General features: G+C 41.9%; 1 protein-coding gene across 3 annotated transcripts in view; it reads right to left on the bottom strand.

Moving 5' to 3' along the window:
* The window catches only part of VPS41 (VPS41 subunit of HOPS complex), a 153439-nt gene that overhangs the window by 107115 nt on the left and 27787 nt on the right, over positions 1–18537 (bottom strand). Inside the window, exons 1-2 of one of the 3 annotated variants that reach the window (XM_031951907.1) lie at positions 5588–5694; positions 2149–2256 (exon numbers count right to left, since the gene is read on the bottom strand). In XM_031951907.1, coding sequence (XP_031807767.1) covers positions 2149–2256; positions 5588–5671 — 192 coding nt within the window. In that variant the 5' untranslated portion in view covers positions 5672–5694. Of the gene's footprint in view, positions 1–2148; positions 2257–5497; positions 5695–18537 lie in introns of those variants that run through there. The other 2 variants (XM_031951898.1, XM_031951910.1) reach the window with 2 other exon arrangements.

Raw genomic sequence — 18537 nt, 5'->3', positions numbered from 1 at the left:
ACTTAGAGAAGAGGAAGAGAGAAGCATTTCTGGACATGGCTACCATGTAGATTAATTTTCTTTACTATGGTTCTTTGTGACAAGAAGTTGTTTAATTTCTTTCTCTTCATTTTTAATGAGATAGGAAGGTTGGGAGAAAGAGGTTTAGTATTAGTGGCGTCTCCTTCTGTCTTCAAAAAAGACATTTATAAAAAATACACAAAAAAAGAAATGTAAAGAAGAAAAGATAAGCAGAATAGTTTTTATAGCAACGTAGAATCACATACTGGAAAAAAAGTGGTATATGACAGGGATTAACTTTTATATACAATCCTCTCTTTATTTGGGGGTGGGGAGGTTCCCCCAGTGTATATGGAAATGCTCTTCGTTTTTGGTATTAGAATTCAAAAGGAAAAAGAAAAATATAAAAACTTTTGATGAGGCATTTCTTTTGTTTGAGCATTATCTGAACATTTGGATTAAGATATATCATTTTCCTAAGTTTGAGATGAATAACAGTCAGAGTCCTGCACTCAATAGAACTTTACAAAAGTGAATAATGGTACCTCGAGAAATACCTATCTAAAAGTTGTTGATGAATGTCAAACTCTTTCATCCCTTGAGATTTTCATTTGATTTTATTTTTCTTCTCCACAACAAATAAAAAAGATGGGCCTTCTTGTGCAAAATGGAATAGTGAGAGCAGTGCACACACAGCTGTAAAACTGCACGCCCAATTTTCTCCCGCCTCCTAGTGTACACGTGCAACCATTATTTTAGAAACTATCCTGCTTGCATGTATCACTTGAAGGGATTCAATTGAGTTAAAAGGCAAAAGTTAAAGTGTAATAATTAAAATGATCAACAAAACTCAAAAAGTAACTTCCTTCACTTCAATCTTCTCTCCCTTCTTAAAATGCTTAATGATTTCACCGTGATGATAGCTTTTATCTCTGTTTAATCTTTGAGGGCAATCCAAACTGTTAACAGAGAAAGGAGAAGGGGCAGATGGGGAGATGGGGAAGGTCTCCAAAGTCCCGGAGGGGCCATCTCGTCCAACTTCCCTAGTTGACAAATAAACAAAAGGTGGGGTGACTTGTCCAGAATCCCCTAAGCAGAGACAGCAGCAGGATCTATTCCCTGGTCCTCTGGCCCGACAGCAGGGTTGGCCACTGTCCCACACAGCCACACGGGAAGCTGGTGCATGGCCACATCCTGCAGGGAGCGCCATCACGGCTTCCAGGAATGGAGATGCCCAGGGCACAGGTAAAGGGAGGGGTCTAGAGCTCAAGGGATCGGTGGGGCTGAGATCCAGAACAGGAGCCCACCTCTTGGTCAGTGCAGAAAAGTGGGCCCTGAATCCACAGGAACCATGAAGGGTTCCCAGAGCCAGAGCAGGAGGAAGGGAGCCTGGGAGGGGAACTGGGACAGAGCTGCTCACTGAGGAATGAGTGTCCCTTAATGGTACCTCTTGGATCTCATTACTTGACACTACATAGAGGCAGCCCGATGGATGGAACAGCCTGGAATCAGAGGGACCCGAGTTCCAATCCAGCCCCAGAGGCTTACCAGCCACAAGACCCTAAAAAAGTCATCTCTCAGCCTCAGTTTCCTCAGTTGTAAAAGAGAAATAACAACATGTGAAGGACAAATGAGAAACTACTTGCTTAGCACAGCACCTGACAATCTGTCTGTGTTTATCTGACCCCCTGTGGAGAGCAAAGTCTATCTTAGTAGCGTCCCCACTCAGGGCCAGCTCCTTCTCTACTTTCTGGGACCATGCCTAACAAAATACAACTGCCTCTGCTCTCAAAGGGCTTATAGCCTGCTGGGGACAACAGAAAAGGAGGTGTGGGGGGCCCTGAACAAGGCACCTGCAACCCTGGAGGGTCCATGGTATCGGAGCCCCCTCAGCCCTGAGTGCCCATAGCCCCAGAGCACCCATGATCCTAGAGTACCTGTGGTCCCCAGAGCCTCTTTGGCCCTGAAGTGCCTGTGCTCCCAAAGCCCACTTGGCCCTGGAGTGCCCATGGTCCCAGAGCACTCTTTGTTCTGGAGCCCCCTTGACTCTGGAGCACCCATGGCCCCAGAGTCTCCTCGGTCCCAGAGCCCCCAGAGCCTCGGAGCCCCCACAGCCTTAGAACCCCTACAGCTCCGGAGCGTCCATACCTTCTCGTGCACTGTCAGGCAGCTGGCGGCGTCCTTCTGCAGAATCTCCGTCACCCCATTGGAGAGCCGCTCGTACCTGAGCTTGGGCTCCTCTTCGCTTTCTTCCTCCTGTGAAGGACAGGGACAAACCATCATCTCAGTGCTGTGAGTGACTTGAAGGAGCCTAGCCCACAGCCTGGAGGGCAGATGGGAAGGGAGCCAGATGCCCACATGCCACCATGTCTGTCTGTTCATACTAGAACCCGTGATGGGAGAGGCCACTCGGCAGCCTACAACAAGGTAAAAAAAGGAGGGAGGAAACATGGCAGCTGAGGGTTTGAAGGAAGAGAAAACTGGGTCCTTGTGACGTGCCTACCCAAGCCCACTTCCTGGGCCAGACGCTGCCTCTCCTGGGGACAGAGCCCTGCTAGGGCTGCACCCCACAGTGAGTGCTCCTTCCCTTCTTACTCCATCTTAGATTTCTTTATCTGAACAGCCTTCCAATTAAATGAGTGAAAGCTCCTTGAGGGCAAGGACTGTTTCCTTTGGGGACTCACATCCCAACACTTAACCGAGTCCCTGACACTATGACTGCTCTTAATCAATGCTTTCTGAATTAAATTGAATCTACAGCTCTAAGCCAATAGGAACAAATGATCGGAAAACCCAAGATCTCAGTGTACAGATTCACCTCCAGACTGTGAAAAGGTCTTTGATTTCAGAGATAAGATCCTTGGTAGCCACAGACGCCCTGTCTCTCCTCACATCCCCAGACAGGCCACCAAGAACGCTTTCACACTGGCACAGTCATTTACTGCACCACTTTGTCTCTTTTAAGGTTCCGTGCAACACTACAAAGCTGGCAGGACCTCATGACCCATTTCACAAGTGAGAAAGTAAATGATCTGAAAAACAGTAAGGCAGCCCCTTTCCTAAGGAGTTGCTACCAGATGCTGCTTTGGCTTAGAAGGACCAGACAAAGCTCACCAGAGGAGGAATCAACAGAAATCCATTCTGAGTTTATTTTATTTATTTTTTTTATTTATGGAATGAACAAGTATTTCCATAACATTGTATAATAATAAAAAAGATTGCACATGAAAATTGCAAATCTGTTATGTATAACTTGCTATTCTTTTAAAATATATACATAAATGTAAATATATAATAAATAGCATCCAATGGAAATATACTTAATAAGTGCTTATTGACTGAATAATCATTGGTTATTCAGTCAATAAGCATTTATTAAGCATATTTCTGTTTATATGCATATATAAAATAAGCATTTTAAAACATGGGAGGAATCAAATTCACACAAGAAACAACTGGCCACAGAAATAGGAACATAGAGAGTGAGCGCTTCCATCGCACATGGAAGGTCACCAGCTTTGAGAGAGTAAAACACACACACACACAAATACACAAAGACACACATTTATAATTAATGGAGCGGCACGGCAGTTTCTCTTGATCCAATCTGAACTACCAGCAAACGTTAAAAAACCTATTAGAGGCCAGGCACTGTCCTGGGTCCTGATAAAAATAAAACCGCCTCTGCTCTCAGGGGGCTTACAGTCTGCTGGAAATAGTGGAAGATGAGGGTGGACAACATAAAAGCAAAATGCTGAGGAAATGCCACATGACCTGGGGGAAGGAAGAGCCTCTGATTCTGGGGATTCAGGGAAGGAAGCACAGAGGATGCAACTCTTGAACCAAGTTTTGACAGGAGCTGGGGAAGGGAAGAGGCTGCTAAATGGCAGAAGTGCATTCCTGACACCCTTGAACTTAGGGGGAAAAAAGGCCGTGCCAGCACAGTGAGAGAAAATACTCCAAGGCTTAGGGTGGGTCAAGTGAGAGATGGGTTGTATGACACGTGGGTTTTGTGGATTTCTCATGACCTGTGTCTTTGAGGGACATTCTAGTAAAATGGCTAAAAACAGAGCCTCAGTCAGGAAGATCAGTCTCCTCTGGCCCAGACCTCCAAGAGCCCCATTTCCTGCTAGAAGACAATATCACAAGTTGCCCACCTAATAATGATCTGTCCTGCTAGAGGCAGTTTCCTCAGCAGGCCATCATTAACTCACTGAAATCAGACATGACAAAAAGATGCTCTTTGAGGTACTCCATCCCATGGCCACCGAAAAGCAGCTCAGGGCTCCAGTCTCTCCTGGAGACTAAAGACAAGCAAACGGGTCGAGAAGACAGACCACCATTAAGAGAACAAAAATTTTGGTAGCAGAAGTCAAGAATGGGGGGGGGGGGGTTTGAAAAAAACAGCAAAGGAAACAGTGGAAGACCAACCCATGGAGGATAAGGATGCCTTTGGGTTTCCACATAGCCAACTTACAACTTGTTCCAAGTAGCTTGGATTTGTGTGATTCTGACATAAAAATACAAAGTTAAAAATACTGGTAATTTTAGAAATGGCTACATGACAGTCCAGAAGCCAATTTAAGTGAAAAATGGTAGTGCATATGCAAAGCATTCCATTTCAGTCTCGATCCTTTTTAAAAATACTCTAAAGTCTAAAACGAGAGACTTCCAAGTTACACCAGGCAAACCATTCTGACCACTGTTCATCTGCAAACTGCTGCATCTCTGATTTCTAGCTGATTAGCTGTAGATGGACAATCCTGCCTCAACTCTTACTGAAAAAAATGGAGCTGCCTCTTCCCCTTCCCCCCCAGCCCCACAAGAAGAGGGGGCCCTTGAACCTGAGGGCTAACCGCCCTATACATACAAGGGTTCCCAGCCAGTACATCCCCTCTTCTCCAGCAGATTTCACCCTCACTTATTTTCGATCTCTTTCCATCAACTGGCTGGCTGCATTGCCAGCTCACAACATCCTCCAGACCACTCGCTTGATCTGGCCATTTCCTGGGTCCCTCCTCCTCTCTGAGAGAAAGCTATTCCAGAACCAGGATCTCCCCGTTCTTCCCCCTCACTCTCTTGTAGGTCTCTTCCCAGCCCACCCACTGGCGTGTTCTGACCCTGCCTCCTTCCCAGCCTCTGCAGACATTCCGGTTGCTCTCTTCTTCTGGACACTCTCCTTCCTCCTGACGATCTTGCCAGTCTCAGAATTCTGGCCTGATCTTGGGATTTCTCCTGGTGACCATCCGCTCCCAATTATCAGGCCCACCCTGATCCTCAGTCCTTCTTACACAGTGCTGACTGTGGATCCCTGAGGATCACCAACCTCCACCTCCATTGGACATCAAGCCCAACAGGCCCCATGCTGACCTCCCTCTGCTTGCCCCTTCTTAAGTGCCTCCCACTGACCCCCGGCAGACTCTTGATTCAGGCCCTTCCACCTCCTCTCTCTCTGGCCCCACAGACCTCATCTCTTGCCAAAGTCTGGGATTTTTACCTCCATTACATCTCTCCCACACGGCCCCACCATTCTGGGCAGGCCCTCATCCCTGGTGACCACTCCAAGAGCCGTTGATGGGCCACTTGCCTTGGCTGTCCCTCTCTCCGATGGGTTCAGCTGGCAAAGGGCTGCCGTCCCCCTACTCAGCAGACTCCAGAGGCTCCAGATCATCACATAACTCTCTGTTTAGCAGTCAAAGCCCTACTTTTCCAGACTTCTTACAGCTCCTCCCATTAGACACCCTGTGATCCTCCCTCCGGCCTCCTCACCGTCCCTGACACAAAGCCCTCCTTTGACTGATTCTGGGCATTTTCTCTGCCTGTCTCCGTGCCTAGAACGCCTGTCCTCCCTGTCTCGAGCCCCTCGCTTCCTTTATACCTAACATCCTGCTTCTATGAGAAGTCTTTGTTTGTATATAGCAGTTTGTGAATTGTTGGTTCCTCCTTTTGACTGGGAGCTCTTCCAAAGTGAGTCTGTCTTTTTTTGTCTTTCTTTGTGTATCCAGTGCTTCACACTGTGCCTGGCACACAGCAGGCACTTAATAAATGTTGATTGACTACTAATAGCTTCCATATTAGAGAGTGCTAGACAAAGAATCAGGAAGAATTGGGTTCAAGTCCCAACCCCATTGATGCAACCCTGGGTTACTGACCCCAAGCCTCATTTTCTGCATCTGTATAATGTATAATTGGGTTACAGCCTCTCAAATCCCCAAAGTTATCCACAGATTTGCATCTATTCACCCAATGCCTGCTCTCTAAAAGGCCCAGGGCTTCCATCTACATCCAGAAGTGAATTCTTGAGAATGACAGAAAAAAACAACTGGGCTGTCAATATCCAATGACAATTATCTTTCTTACTTTGAATAAAAGGGTAGCTACAAAGCGATCTTCTAGCAAATCTTTTTGTCAAATCAAAAGGCGATAATGTCAAGTTTTACATTCATCAACTGATCAACTATTCCCAGAAGAAGCAAAAAAATATTTTCAAAACAACAGAATAAACAATTTCTATTTGTCTTTTGTGGCAACAAATACAGCATCACCACAAAATTTACATTTAATGCTACCCAGATGACATGGATGCATGCTGAAATGTGTTAAATAGAAATTGAATTTCTGGCACTCGTTTATATAATAAAATACCACATGTTGCTGAAGCCTGGACATCCAATGTGCAGCCAATGTGAAGAGTTAATTTGAGTCTCTTGCCTATTTTGCATAAAAGCCCTCATCCACGGACCATTAGATAAAGTTACTGTAAATAAGTTTAGCCTGTCTTATTCGTGAGTTAAAAAGGAAGTCATTTCCTCGCACATACATATATGAAAACATATACTTTCCAAACTCAGTGCATTGAAGCATTCTTGCCAGGCTTTGGGATACAGAAATAGAATAAAACTTTAAGATTAAGCACCTGATGTGGCATTTCATGTTTTTCTGACAGGTATCTTTTATGTTAAGTTAAAGGTGATTTCTATTTTTTTTTTTTTTGCTTTTTTTCTCCCTTTCTATAAACAAAGAAAAAGGAAAATGATTTATAAAAATCCATTTCACCGAGTTTCTAATGCTGCAGAGTCTAGATAACATTTTAAAGAAAAACAACAAAACACCAAGGGGATTTAATATACTTGAATTTCACTTTATTTTTTTTAAATAAAACAGAAAAAAAGCTTTCATGCGGCTTGAACTAAAGTAAACACAATCCAGTGTTAATAAAAAGTAAATCAATAATTTTTGTTAAATTTTAATAATCTTGCAAACCTACAAATAAAACCATCAGTAGCTTGAGTTGAAATGACAGTTAGCTGCGTTTCTATGACAACCTGGTGGAATAGTACAAGTCCTGACTTGCAGCTAAGCTAAGATATGAACAGAGTGACATTTACCCCATACAAGGAAACTCACAGCTTTCCTTTAACCAAAAAAAAATTAAAAAAAAAAAAAAGAAGAAAAATCAATTTCTCAACTATCATGGATTTTTACTAAGTGTATAGATAGCACTTTTAATAAAAGTAAAGCCCTCTTCAAACTCTCCTATACAACTCTGGACAACATTTTAAAATAAATTTTCTATTATTTGTACTAAGGATGCTGAGTTTTCACATTTAAAAGAAAAGTCATTGGGGGGGGGGGGATGGGAACAGAAGGACTTCCTATCAGAGTTTATCAAATTTCTGTCAGAAATGCCACTAAGTACTTTGTACTTTGTACCATAGGGAAGATTTTCCTGAAAGAAATCAGGCTACGCCATCTTGATTTGAAAGCAGCCAGAATGGTATATAGCCCTCTACTTTCCAGGCAATACAAATCATTTATTTAGAATCCATCTGGCCCACTTGCGTCTCTGGAGTATGTAACAACAATGTCATAAATAGGCTTCTCCAATATAGTTTTACAATTGCCTCTGAATGTTCTCTATATCCTTCATAAAGTGATATACACTGCATGTAATTCCACTAACCTTGCTATAATTCAAGGGGAGAATTAGAATGTCTTTCATTTGAATTCTTGAAGTCAAAAGAAAAGATCCCTCCTTCACCATCTCTTACTTCTAAAGGACTAGGGCTCCCCCGGACCATTATCAGAATACAAAGACCAAGATGCTCCGAGGCTAAACATGTCAACAAAGGCATGCTTGACCGCTCGCCCTCGTCTCCTGGGACGGTCTTAATTAGAGCAGGACCCCTCGACACATTTTCTTTTCTGCGTTATGTACCGAGACATTAAGTCCTTCACTCTGTCAAGAATCGCTGAGGGCCTAGGGGGGTATCTGCCTTCCAGGGACACCAATCAGAACTAGTACTCCGGACACAAGCCTATGGAAACTGGGGTCACGGGGATGATCATGACCTCAGCCATGAGGGCCAATGGGAGCACATGTCCTTCTCTCCGTCTGTGTGACGCTTGTCCACGTGCTCCCCGTTTTCAAGGCCTCCTCAGCACCCATAGTGACTTAGCTGCTGGCCACCTCACTCAGGACATGCTGCTTCTCCCAGGCACCCCAAGAACTGCCGGGGCTTCTCCCCAACTACTCCTCTTCAAAGAGCTTGTCTCAGAGGTTCTTTCTCTCACAAGTGTCATTGTTTTTACCCCCGGCAGCAAATAAAATGTTCAAATAATAAAGGAGCACCATCTTTCTCAACCTTTGCTGAATGTAATTGAACTAGACCCAGCTTCACCTCCTCAACAAATTCCCGTGGCTCTCTGCTGGCCCCCAGGATCGCAAATAAAGGCTACATTTGGGGAGAACCAGAGGCTAATGGCTGTAGAGGAGAACAGGCTCATAGAGACCACCAAGTCCGGGTACCTTGGTTTAGAGAGGAGGAGTCTGCTCAAGATCACACAGCTCCTAATCTAAACTCGGGTCTTTCTGATTCCAAGCCCAGTGCTCTGCCCACAGCACCCCTTGAATGCCTCTAACTTAAACCCCGTCAAACCTAGTCCCTTCCCAGACCCTTCACACTTTTCTGGTCTTTTTAGTACCTTCTATGAATAAGAACTAGACTTCTAAGGCATCCCCCCGAAAGGGTGAACATTCACAGGCAGCAGGAGCTGTCCAGCAACTCTGCAGATGAACTGGGCCATGGAAAGGCCCCTCAGGCAGCACAGAGCCTGAAGGGAAGAGGGAGGATTCCCCCCAAGGTGCCCACTGCAGGAGCCCCTCACCGATTGTAGAAGAAGAGTGCAGGAGCCAGAGGCTCCTAGGCAGACTGAGCACCGATACCCACTTAGGGCCAAGTTTCACCAGAAGGCCAAAGTCAGCTAGAAAATTGGCTTCAGGAAACCAACCAGGACAGTGAGAAGAGGGCAAATGAGTGGAGACCTTTGGGAGCAGACCTACCAAAAACTCCCTGAGATAAATGGTCATTTGAAGAACATTTAATTCCTAGGGGATTACTCTCTAGAGGCTGATTAGAAAAGAACCTTCTTTTCCCAGAAAGCAGAATTTGAGAAGGTCCTACAGGCACTAGAATCATGAGGAAGGGTGAAGAAAGCACCTGCAAGCTCCTTGCAAGGCAGTGAAACCCATAAAATAATATTTTCCTGAGAAAAAGGACCTTCTCTATATACCACCTACCCTTCTGCTTCCTTACAGCTGGAGAGAGGGTTAGGAAGCAGATTTAATAAAGAGCTGAGGAATCTAAGAGTCTTTTAAAACTGATTTTTTTTTCATCAGTTCAACAAGGATTCTTTTTCTATCTCTCTAGCCCTAACCCTCTCCCTACTGAACAAAAAGAAAAGGCAGGCCCTCTAAACAAATGTAGAATTGAGCAAAATAAAATTTCTACATTGGCTAGATCCAAAGAATGAGCTCTCTGGACACTGATGCTATCATGTCTCATCTGGAGCAAGGGAGCTGTACCCCTTATCTTGGGCCCTCGCCTCTGGCCTCACAAGCACTTCAAAGCTGTTTTTCTTTGGAATATTGGGGTTCTATAAGCTTCTCCCAGGTCTGTGCTTTCCATGCTGGGCTGCCCACATAGGTCTCCCCCATTTTCTCTGAACCAACCTGGTCCTTTTCCTTTTTCTTTGATCTCTTTGGGATAAAAGCCTTGTAGCAAAGGACATGTGCACAGTTCAATATGACCTTCCAGAAGGATGCATTCAAGATCTCAACAGCTCCAGCAGCAGTCTGTCAATGGGCCCGTTTTCCCAAAGTCCCTTTATCACTTGTTCTTTTCCCTGTCCATCTACTTTGCTATTCTGAGGGTTTGAGATGAAAACCTGAAGTTCATTTCTCTAGTTTTTAATGATTTGGAGCATAGTTTTCAGAAGTCTGTTGATGGCTTATATTTCTTACTTTTAAAAATACTTATTTATACCATTTGGTCATTTCTCAGTGGGAGACTGGATTTTCTTCTTATAAATTTAAATCAGTTCTTTATACAGGATGTTTTAATGTCTCAACAGCAATCAAAGTTTAAAGTGCTCTGTATATCCTGGACCTGAGACATTTTTAAGAAAAACTTGCCACAAAGATTTTTTTCCTCAGTTATCTGTTTCTCTTCCAATTTTAACTACATTGATTTTGTTTGTGCAAAAAACACAAAAAAATTATGTTAAGTTATATAATCAAAATTGTCTATTTTATTTTCTGGGCTCTTTTCTAGCTCTGGCTTGATCTTTGCCTCCTTACAAATCCAAAGCATAGTCTTTCTCACTTCTCTAATTTGAAATCTAGAAGTCTTGGCAAACTGGGCATAATTACGTTTTGGGCTCACGACCCAGAAGAAGGAGTTGGGTGAAGAGAACAAAATGATTAAATCCTAACCTTCCATCATATGGAAAGAGCAGTTAGCTTTCTAGAATTAGCAAAAGTTTTGGTTTCTTTTTAATTTAAATCCCTCTATAGTTCCCTATAATAAGAACTATTTTTAAGAAAAGAAAATTTAAAAAAAAAACTTAAGAAATTCTAAAATAATGGCAGAAGGAAAACACAGAAAGAATATGGCAGCAGCACCAGCTAAGTTTTTATGCAGACAGAATACTAAGCAGATGTCCTCAGTTACTTTCTTGCCTGGGAAGTGTATTTTTTAAACTAATATTCAAGGTTTTAAAGCTCTTTGTAATCATACTGCTTGCTTTCACAATGGATGCGAGACCTAAGAGGGAGGAAAAACTGAACTCAATTAAAAAAAAAAAAAAAAAGACCATGAAAATAAAGAAATAATAAATTAGGAAGTTTTTTTTTTTTTTTTAAGCTCTCTATATTGAGAAAATACAACTTCATACTGATCTGGCATTTGAGAGAATATATTCAATCAACAAGCGCTTATTAAGTACCTACAACTATACACCTGGAACTATGCTAAGTGTATAAAGAAAAACAAAAATATTAAAAAAATATATATATAATGCCAGCTCCACAGAATCTCACATTCTAATGGGCTAGACAATTTTTAAAAAGTATAGATATAAAGTGGAAGGTTAACACTGTGGGGGATGGGAAGAAAAGGGGGAGAAAGACAGAGACAGAAACAAAAAGAGATTGTGTGTGTGTGTGTGTGTGTGTGTATTTAGATGGTAAAGGGAGAACAAGAAAGGTCTCCTGGCTGCAGAAGGTGTTCTGGAGCTGAACCTTTGGACAGCCACTGCAAGAGAATGCACTTGGAAGATAGCACATCCTCCCTGAGGAACAAGAAGGCCCATTGCTAGACCGCAGAAAACCCAGAGAAGAGGAAGGTGTACAAAGACTGGAAAGGGAGGAGGGGGCCAGCTTGTGAGGAGCTCTGCATGCCGAGAACAGGATTTTATGCTTGACCCTGACAGTAAGAGGATGCTGCTGGAGGTTACCAAACGTGGAGGGGGAGGGGGAGAGAGGAGAAGTGTAATTCCGTCAAGTCTGGCTTTAGAGAGATCACTTTGGAGGCTCAATTTCTAGAATAGGGATTGGATGGGGTGAAACTTAAGGCACAGAGAAAATATGACACAAAATACACTCAGAATACTTATTCTATAACTCTAGTTATCTGGAAAAATGATTCAAATTTTCAAAATACTATGCAGTCCGTGTCATTTATTAAACATTTAAAAAAGTATCAAAAATTAACTCCTGCCTTTTAATGAAAAAGCAGAGAAAAATCTGGATTTATAAAAGAAAAGTTATAAAAATCGCCTGGCCTTGATGCAGCTGGGGGCCCACAGAGCACAGGACACTAGGCCTGGAGTCAAGAAGCTGAATTCAAATGCAGCCTCAAACACCTAACTGGCTCAGTGACTCTGGGGAAGTTACTTCACTCCTGTCTGCCTCAGTTTCCGGGAATGTCTGTAAAACCACTTAGCACAATACCTGGGAGAGGGCAGCGGCTTAGGAAACACTTGTTTTCTTCCATCATGTGACCTGTGTTACCAGCAGGGAGGCCCAGATGTCCCACTGCAGTGAGCCCCAGGGAGTTGGGGTCCAGACTCTGTCTCTGGAGGGGAGAGCCAGCTCAGGTAAGGAGATGAAGCTGCTCCCTCAATGGGATCAGGCCGTCGGGCCCCACAAAGAAACTAAGAGCCCCCCTTCCCCAATGGAGTTCTTTTCTTTTACAAAAGGATTTGTTTCAGAAGGCTTTTTAATGATAAGGGCCTAGAAAAGAGCAAATCTGTGAAGGCATAACTTTGAAATGTCCACAGGAAATGGAACAATGAACGTCTCTTAAGTCACGCCATAAATTGGTGGGAACACAGTTTGATTTTTCAGAGCTGGCCTTGGTACAACTTCTCAGGACATGGCTACTGCCCAAAACAAGCTGCTCCTTCCCAACACTGTAAACAAAGGAGATACAGCAGAACCACAGAACCAGAGTCCAAAAGGACCTCGAGGGCCACTGGTACAGTTCAAGCCCAGGATACCTGCCTAAGAAATAGTCGCCCAGGTCCCACCCTGACATTCTCCAGAGAGGGAGCATCCAGAGCCATACCACTTCTGCAACTACCGTTTGGGAAAATTGGCTTTGGGTATGAGATATTAAAATTGTAAAAATAATAAATACAAATCAAGATATTACAAACCTCTTTTTAAATAAAATAGACATGACAAAAATAATCATTTCCAATTGTTTTACAGTACCAAGTTTCCATTGCCTGACAAAGAGGAGAGAGAGTGAGGCAAGAGACAAATAGGTAGTAGATCAACAGGCAGATGGACAGAAACAAATTAATAGATTAGAGGGGGAAAAATCAAAATGTTTAAATATCTAAGGGGAAAAAAACTGATTCAAGGCAAGTGGCCCAAATTCAACAGAATTTCTTGTCTTGCAGATAGTCTTGCACATAAATAAATGTAATGGTTAAGATTCCATTTGAGCAAAGAACTGGAAAACAGAAGAAAATAAGAAACTCCCCAATGGGAAAGAACTGCACACAGTAGGGAATGTGAACAGAAAGGAATATTATGATGTGATAAGGCATACAAACATCACAGAGAAAATGGGAAAGATTTGACTCAACTGATAATGGAGTCAAATGCCAGAACTAGGACCACAACCTTCTGCAATAACCACAATGCTCTTTCACAGATCACAGGCTCTAAGGAGGACCGAAGCCAGTCTAACTTCCCAAGGACTGATGGGAAAACAAATCTTCTACCTCTGGGCCTGGGGTGAGAGGTCCAATTAGGGAGTAGTGATATACCATCAATAAAATTTTTTAAAATCATACAGAAAGTGGTACAACCAGAATGACTAGTGTGTCAAATTTTAAGTGAATACATTAAAACTTGTATAACAGTTCATGGTTTCTAATACAATCTTTTCATTCTTTCTACACCAAAACATGCAAATATGATGATGATTTAATTCCTCATACACAATTTTAACAACCAAATCAAGCCCTCATGTTGTGCAAGCTCTTGAAGACAAAAAAGCCTCAGTACAAATTAATAGTTGTCCCTTTGTTGTCCAGGCACCCAAAAATCACAGAAATGAGAAAGCACAGAAAAAAGGGGACAGCTCTGGCCCATATTCTGGGTCCTGAACAATGTCCGGTCTGGCTTCTTGTGAGCTGCTAGCATTCTCTGGCCTGAATCCTGTCCCTCTGCCAGGAAAGAAACACTGGTCCACACTCCATCCTGTGGCTCGCAACCTGTGTCTTCTGCAGACCGCCTCGCTCCCAGCACTCTCATGGCAAAAAAACCCCGATGCTCATCTTCGTACCGGGACCCCTATCTTATGTTCTAGCACAAGTGAATACAATAAATATCTGCAAACTTTTTCATTTAGTCAACTAGCATTGGTTCCCGTATGCACCGTTGGCAGACAAAGTCTATAGTAAGGTGATCACTCATTCCCAGATCTTCAAAGTTACTTGTTTGGTCTCTTGGATATTAGCTGGAATATTTTTTTGAAACCAGCAGACAGTGCCTCCTATAAAGATCTGAATCCAATGCTATTGGGCCAAAAGGGAGAAAGCTTTGGTCTACTGCTGATGGCAGCATTTCAAAGAACTATTAATTGCATCCATGTGGGCACTCCCTCCAAGAGCTATCCACCATACTAAGTGATTTCCTGTGTTTGGCCCCCAAACATTCATGCTTAGTATTACAATCTAATCTTAGTGGGTTAATCCTCTGACAAAGTAAATGCAAAATTAATCCAGCCTCAGGCCTATACTCAAAGCCTTTATATCTGAACAGACCTGTCAGACCCTATGCTACAATCATTAAATTTGAGAACCCAGGGTCACCTCTAGACCAAAACATTTACTTTTTAAAACAGTATTTGTAAAAATGAGAAAATAAAGATGTTTCCAATAACAAAATTCAAATATTATGTTATCATGATACAAATTTCTCTATACTAAAATTAATCCAAGGAGCTAACAATAATTTCCAAAAAAAAATTCTATTGTGGCTATTTCATCAATAAGAGAGAAAATTGGGCAAGAAAAGAAAAACCAATACATTTACTTTTAAAAACAGTCTTAAAAAAATCCATACACTACAAAATAAAGATGTTTCCAATAATATATTAGTTGAACAAAAGTCCAGTACCATGTTATCATGATACAAGTTTCTCTAGACTAAAATTAATCCAAAAAGCTAACAATAATTTTCAAAAGAAAAATCTGTTCTAGCTAGTTCATCAATAATAGGGCAAGAGGAGAGAATATGAAATTATTACCCTGGAAAACCTGGAGGGGAATACAGGAGACAGAATAGGACTAAGTGTAACTGGGATTCTCTCTGATCAGGGACAATGCTTGCTCAGAAAGGAAATTATGCTGGCCAACACGCTATTCTTTGTGGCATTGGGACCCAATAACTGAAGAGGAAAGCAGGGTTATATTCTAAAAGCAGTGTCCTCTTTCTACCCACCCTAGAAAAAACAGAGAGAGAAAGAACTGGACACGGAATATTAGGGTTGCGCTCCTTCAGATGAAGATGGTGGGGATGATTTCCCCTCCTCTCTATACTGATCAAAACCCAAGGAAAGTAACTTCTTGCTCCAAAGCTTACCTCTACTGTCTAAAATTATCCCTATAATTTCTGTTTAATTCACACAAATACCACACTCACACACAGTGGTGTGGAAACCTAGTGGGCAGATCTGTTATATAGAAAATGGGGGATGGACCGTCGACTTTTCAGAATGTACAGGAGGCTGTCCTGATTCAAGTAGACAACACAAGGAAATAATGTGAAAAAAGGTTGGAAATGTAGAGTACAAATGGATGTTGGAGAGCCTTGAGTGCCAAACTAGGAGACATACTTAATCTGAGAGATAGTAGATGATCTGCTGAGGGGTTTTGAGTAGGAAAGTGACTTCACATGGCAGAATTGCTATAGCCAAACAATATGAGGAACCTTTAGGAGTCCATGAGAAGGAAAGGGGGTTTACTTTACTGCCTGTCATAGGCCCAAATGACTTTTCCCCCCAACACTTCCTAGGCTTTTCAGGAATACTTTGACAATACTCAGATTACCCAGACGCTTACACAGCATGAAACGTACTATCTTCAATTGGCTCATTTATCTCTCTTACATACAATTCCGAAAAGGACCAAACATCGTAGGACCCTATGCCACTCCATCACACAGTCATAGGCCCAATTCATACCATTTGCTAATGCCTCCGAAAGCTCAGAGGCAGTACATGATGTCCTCTCCCCCCCTTCTTCCCCTCGCTATTCAAAAAAAAAAAAATACAAAAACAAAAATTGGTCACTCCCTTTGTGAAAAAATCTAGAGAGACTGAAAGGAAGTCTCAAAGTAGAGATTCTAAAAAATGAAGAGCACAAAAAAGGGAAATCTTTGTGGGAAGAAACAATCAGGTACTGAAAGAATTACTGAAACAAACCCTTCTTTGGGCTTCCATCTTTATTTTCAATACTTCCAGGTAATCCTGTACTGAGTCACTTAAAGTCAGGGTTCCTTACAGCCTCCCTCTGACCTCTGCCCCTTATCTACTCAAGGTCAGTATCATCAGTGTGTTGAGCATCACTCCTGTCCTCTCCATCCTTACTTTCCACTTCTCTAACCTGAACTAGTTGAGCCTTCTGATTGGTCTTCACGCTCCCCAGTGCCTCTTTCATGCAATAGCCCCAGTCATCTTCTTAAGGACTGAGTCTTCCCATGTCACTTACCTATTCAACTTACTATTTACTCTCAGCAGATCGCCTACTACCTTTCAGATTAAATATAAATCCCCTAGCTTGGCATTCAAGTCTCTCCAACATCCATTTGTCCTCTACATTTCCAACTTTATTTCACATTATTTCCTTCTACTCTCTACTTGAGTCAAAATAACTTCCTGTATATTCCAGAAAGTTGACAGACCCTCTCCCACTTCCTATATTTCATTCAGGCTGCTCTACCTACTACCTCATCTCCTCCCATGTACTTACTCTTCTCCAAATCTTTCCAGAACTTTATCTTCTTCCAGGCAGGAACTATCTTTCCTTTCTGTATCCTATCACTTGAATCATTGTCTATAGTTTTCAGTAAATTATGTGAGAGTCAAGCTGTGGTCTGATATTTTAAAAAACATTTCCAAAAACCACTGTTCCTTTACTATTTTTTGTCAAGAATATTCCTATGAATATATGCTCAGCTTTTCTGGAGATGAGAAAGGAAACTGGAGACCAAAATTCAAACTTGGTTAGAATGAAAAAGAGAGAGTATAGGGAATTCAAGTAAGGTAACTCTCATCTGACCTATTTAAATGAAATGTTAATAAAAAATGAGAAATGGACAAAAGAAATGACAACAACAGTCTACTAGCACTTATTTTTTCTCAAAATATTTTGTTTTTCTAAATACATGTAAAGATGTTTTTTGTAAGACTTTGTGTTCTAAATTTTTCTAAATACATGCACTCTTTTTAAACATATTTCCACTCTTGTCATGTTGTGAAAAATTAAATCAAAAGAAAAAAAAACAGAAAAAGGGCTTCAATCTACATTCAGTTCTCTCTCTGGATGCAGATGGCATTTTCCACCCCAAGTCTATTGAAATTGTTCCTGGACCAGTGTATTGCCGAAAAGAGCCAAATCCATCACAGTTAATCATCACATAATCCCAATTGTTCTCCAGATCACTTCACAAGTCCACAAACAATGCAAGAGTCTACCACCACTTTTAAAGAAAATTTAATTTTTTATAAATCAAGCAGCATGAGACCAAGAACCCAGACAATGCCTTAGATAGCAAATATAGGATCTTGCTAAGTTGAGACGTATGGCAACCATGGTGACGGCAGTTTGCAGTATAAATTCATATGTAAAATCTAACAAAGGTGGATGGTAGAGAATTATGGAAACATTGCCTCACATAACTACAAGAACCACTAGAAAGAAAAAAATTAAGAGAAAGCTTGCTAAAAAAGCCAACCATGCAAAATCATTCCAAGGGTCCTTAAAGATGAAATTGGAAGGAAAATATCAAAAGTCAAAAAATGGAAAATATCTGTCAAGATTTCTGAAGACAAAAGATCTTTTCTATCGATAATAGGAGAACAGCACTGGACTCCCAGATGAGCTGCATGAGGAAACAGAAATGGTATTTAAAAAAGCAAGTATGGAAAGAGCAAGGAATGAGACGGAGGAATTCCATTCTAGAAGTAACATAACTTTGAACGCCTGAGGGAACAATTCTCAAGAAAAATAAAAGGAGAGGATAACAAAGACTTGGGGGCTGGAAACCACAGACCTTATTATTACCAGAAAACGACAAAAGAAAAAATATCAATAACTAATAGCCTGTTTTATGAAACTAATCACTGTTTGCATTCAAAGTACCTTCGACAAAAGCTGGAGAAGAGAACCTTTGAAGACAATATTCTAGAGCAGGCCACATCTTTCACCAAAAAAATGACTGAAATGGCAGACTCAACTGCATTGTCTTGTATAAAATAAGTTTTTATGGGCTCGTTGGGCTGGACTGGAGAGTCAATTCTATCAGCCCCCTTTGTGATGATGCTGCCAATGAGAAAATCCCAAAGTGTCCCGAGTGAAATATGCCAGGAAAGAGTCGCTGCCAAACTTGACCTTCACTGCTCAGGCTTCCCAGGACTTCCTCCAAAACTAGTCCCCAAGAAAAATGAAGAGGAGGGA

The sequence above is a fragment of the Sarcophilus harrisii genome, chromosome 1 (assembly GCF_902635505.1).
Source record: "Sarcophilus harrisii chromosome 1, mSarHar1.11, whole genome shotgun sequence".
Lineage (NCBI taxonomy): Eukaryota > Metazoa > Chordata > Mammalia > Dasyuromorphia > Dasyuridae > Sarcophilus > Sarcophilus harrisii.
Note: the sequence above shows the minus strand (reverse complement) of the source record. Positions and strands in the feature narration are given on the sequence as shown.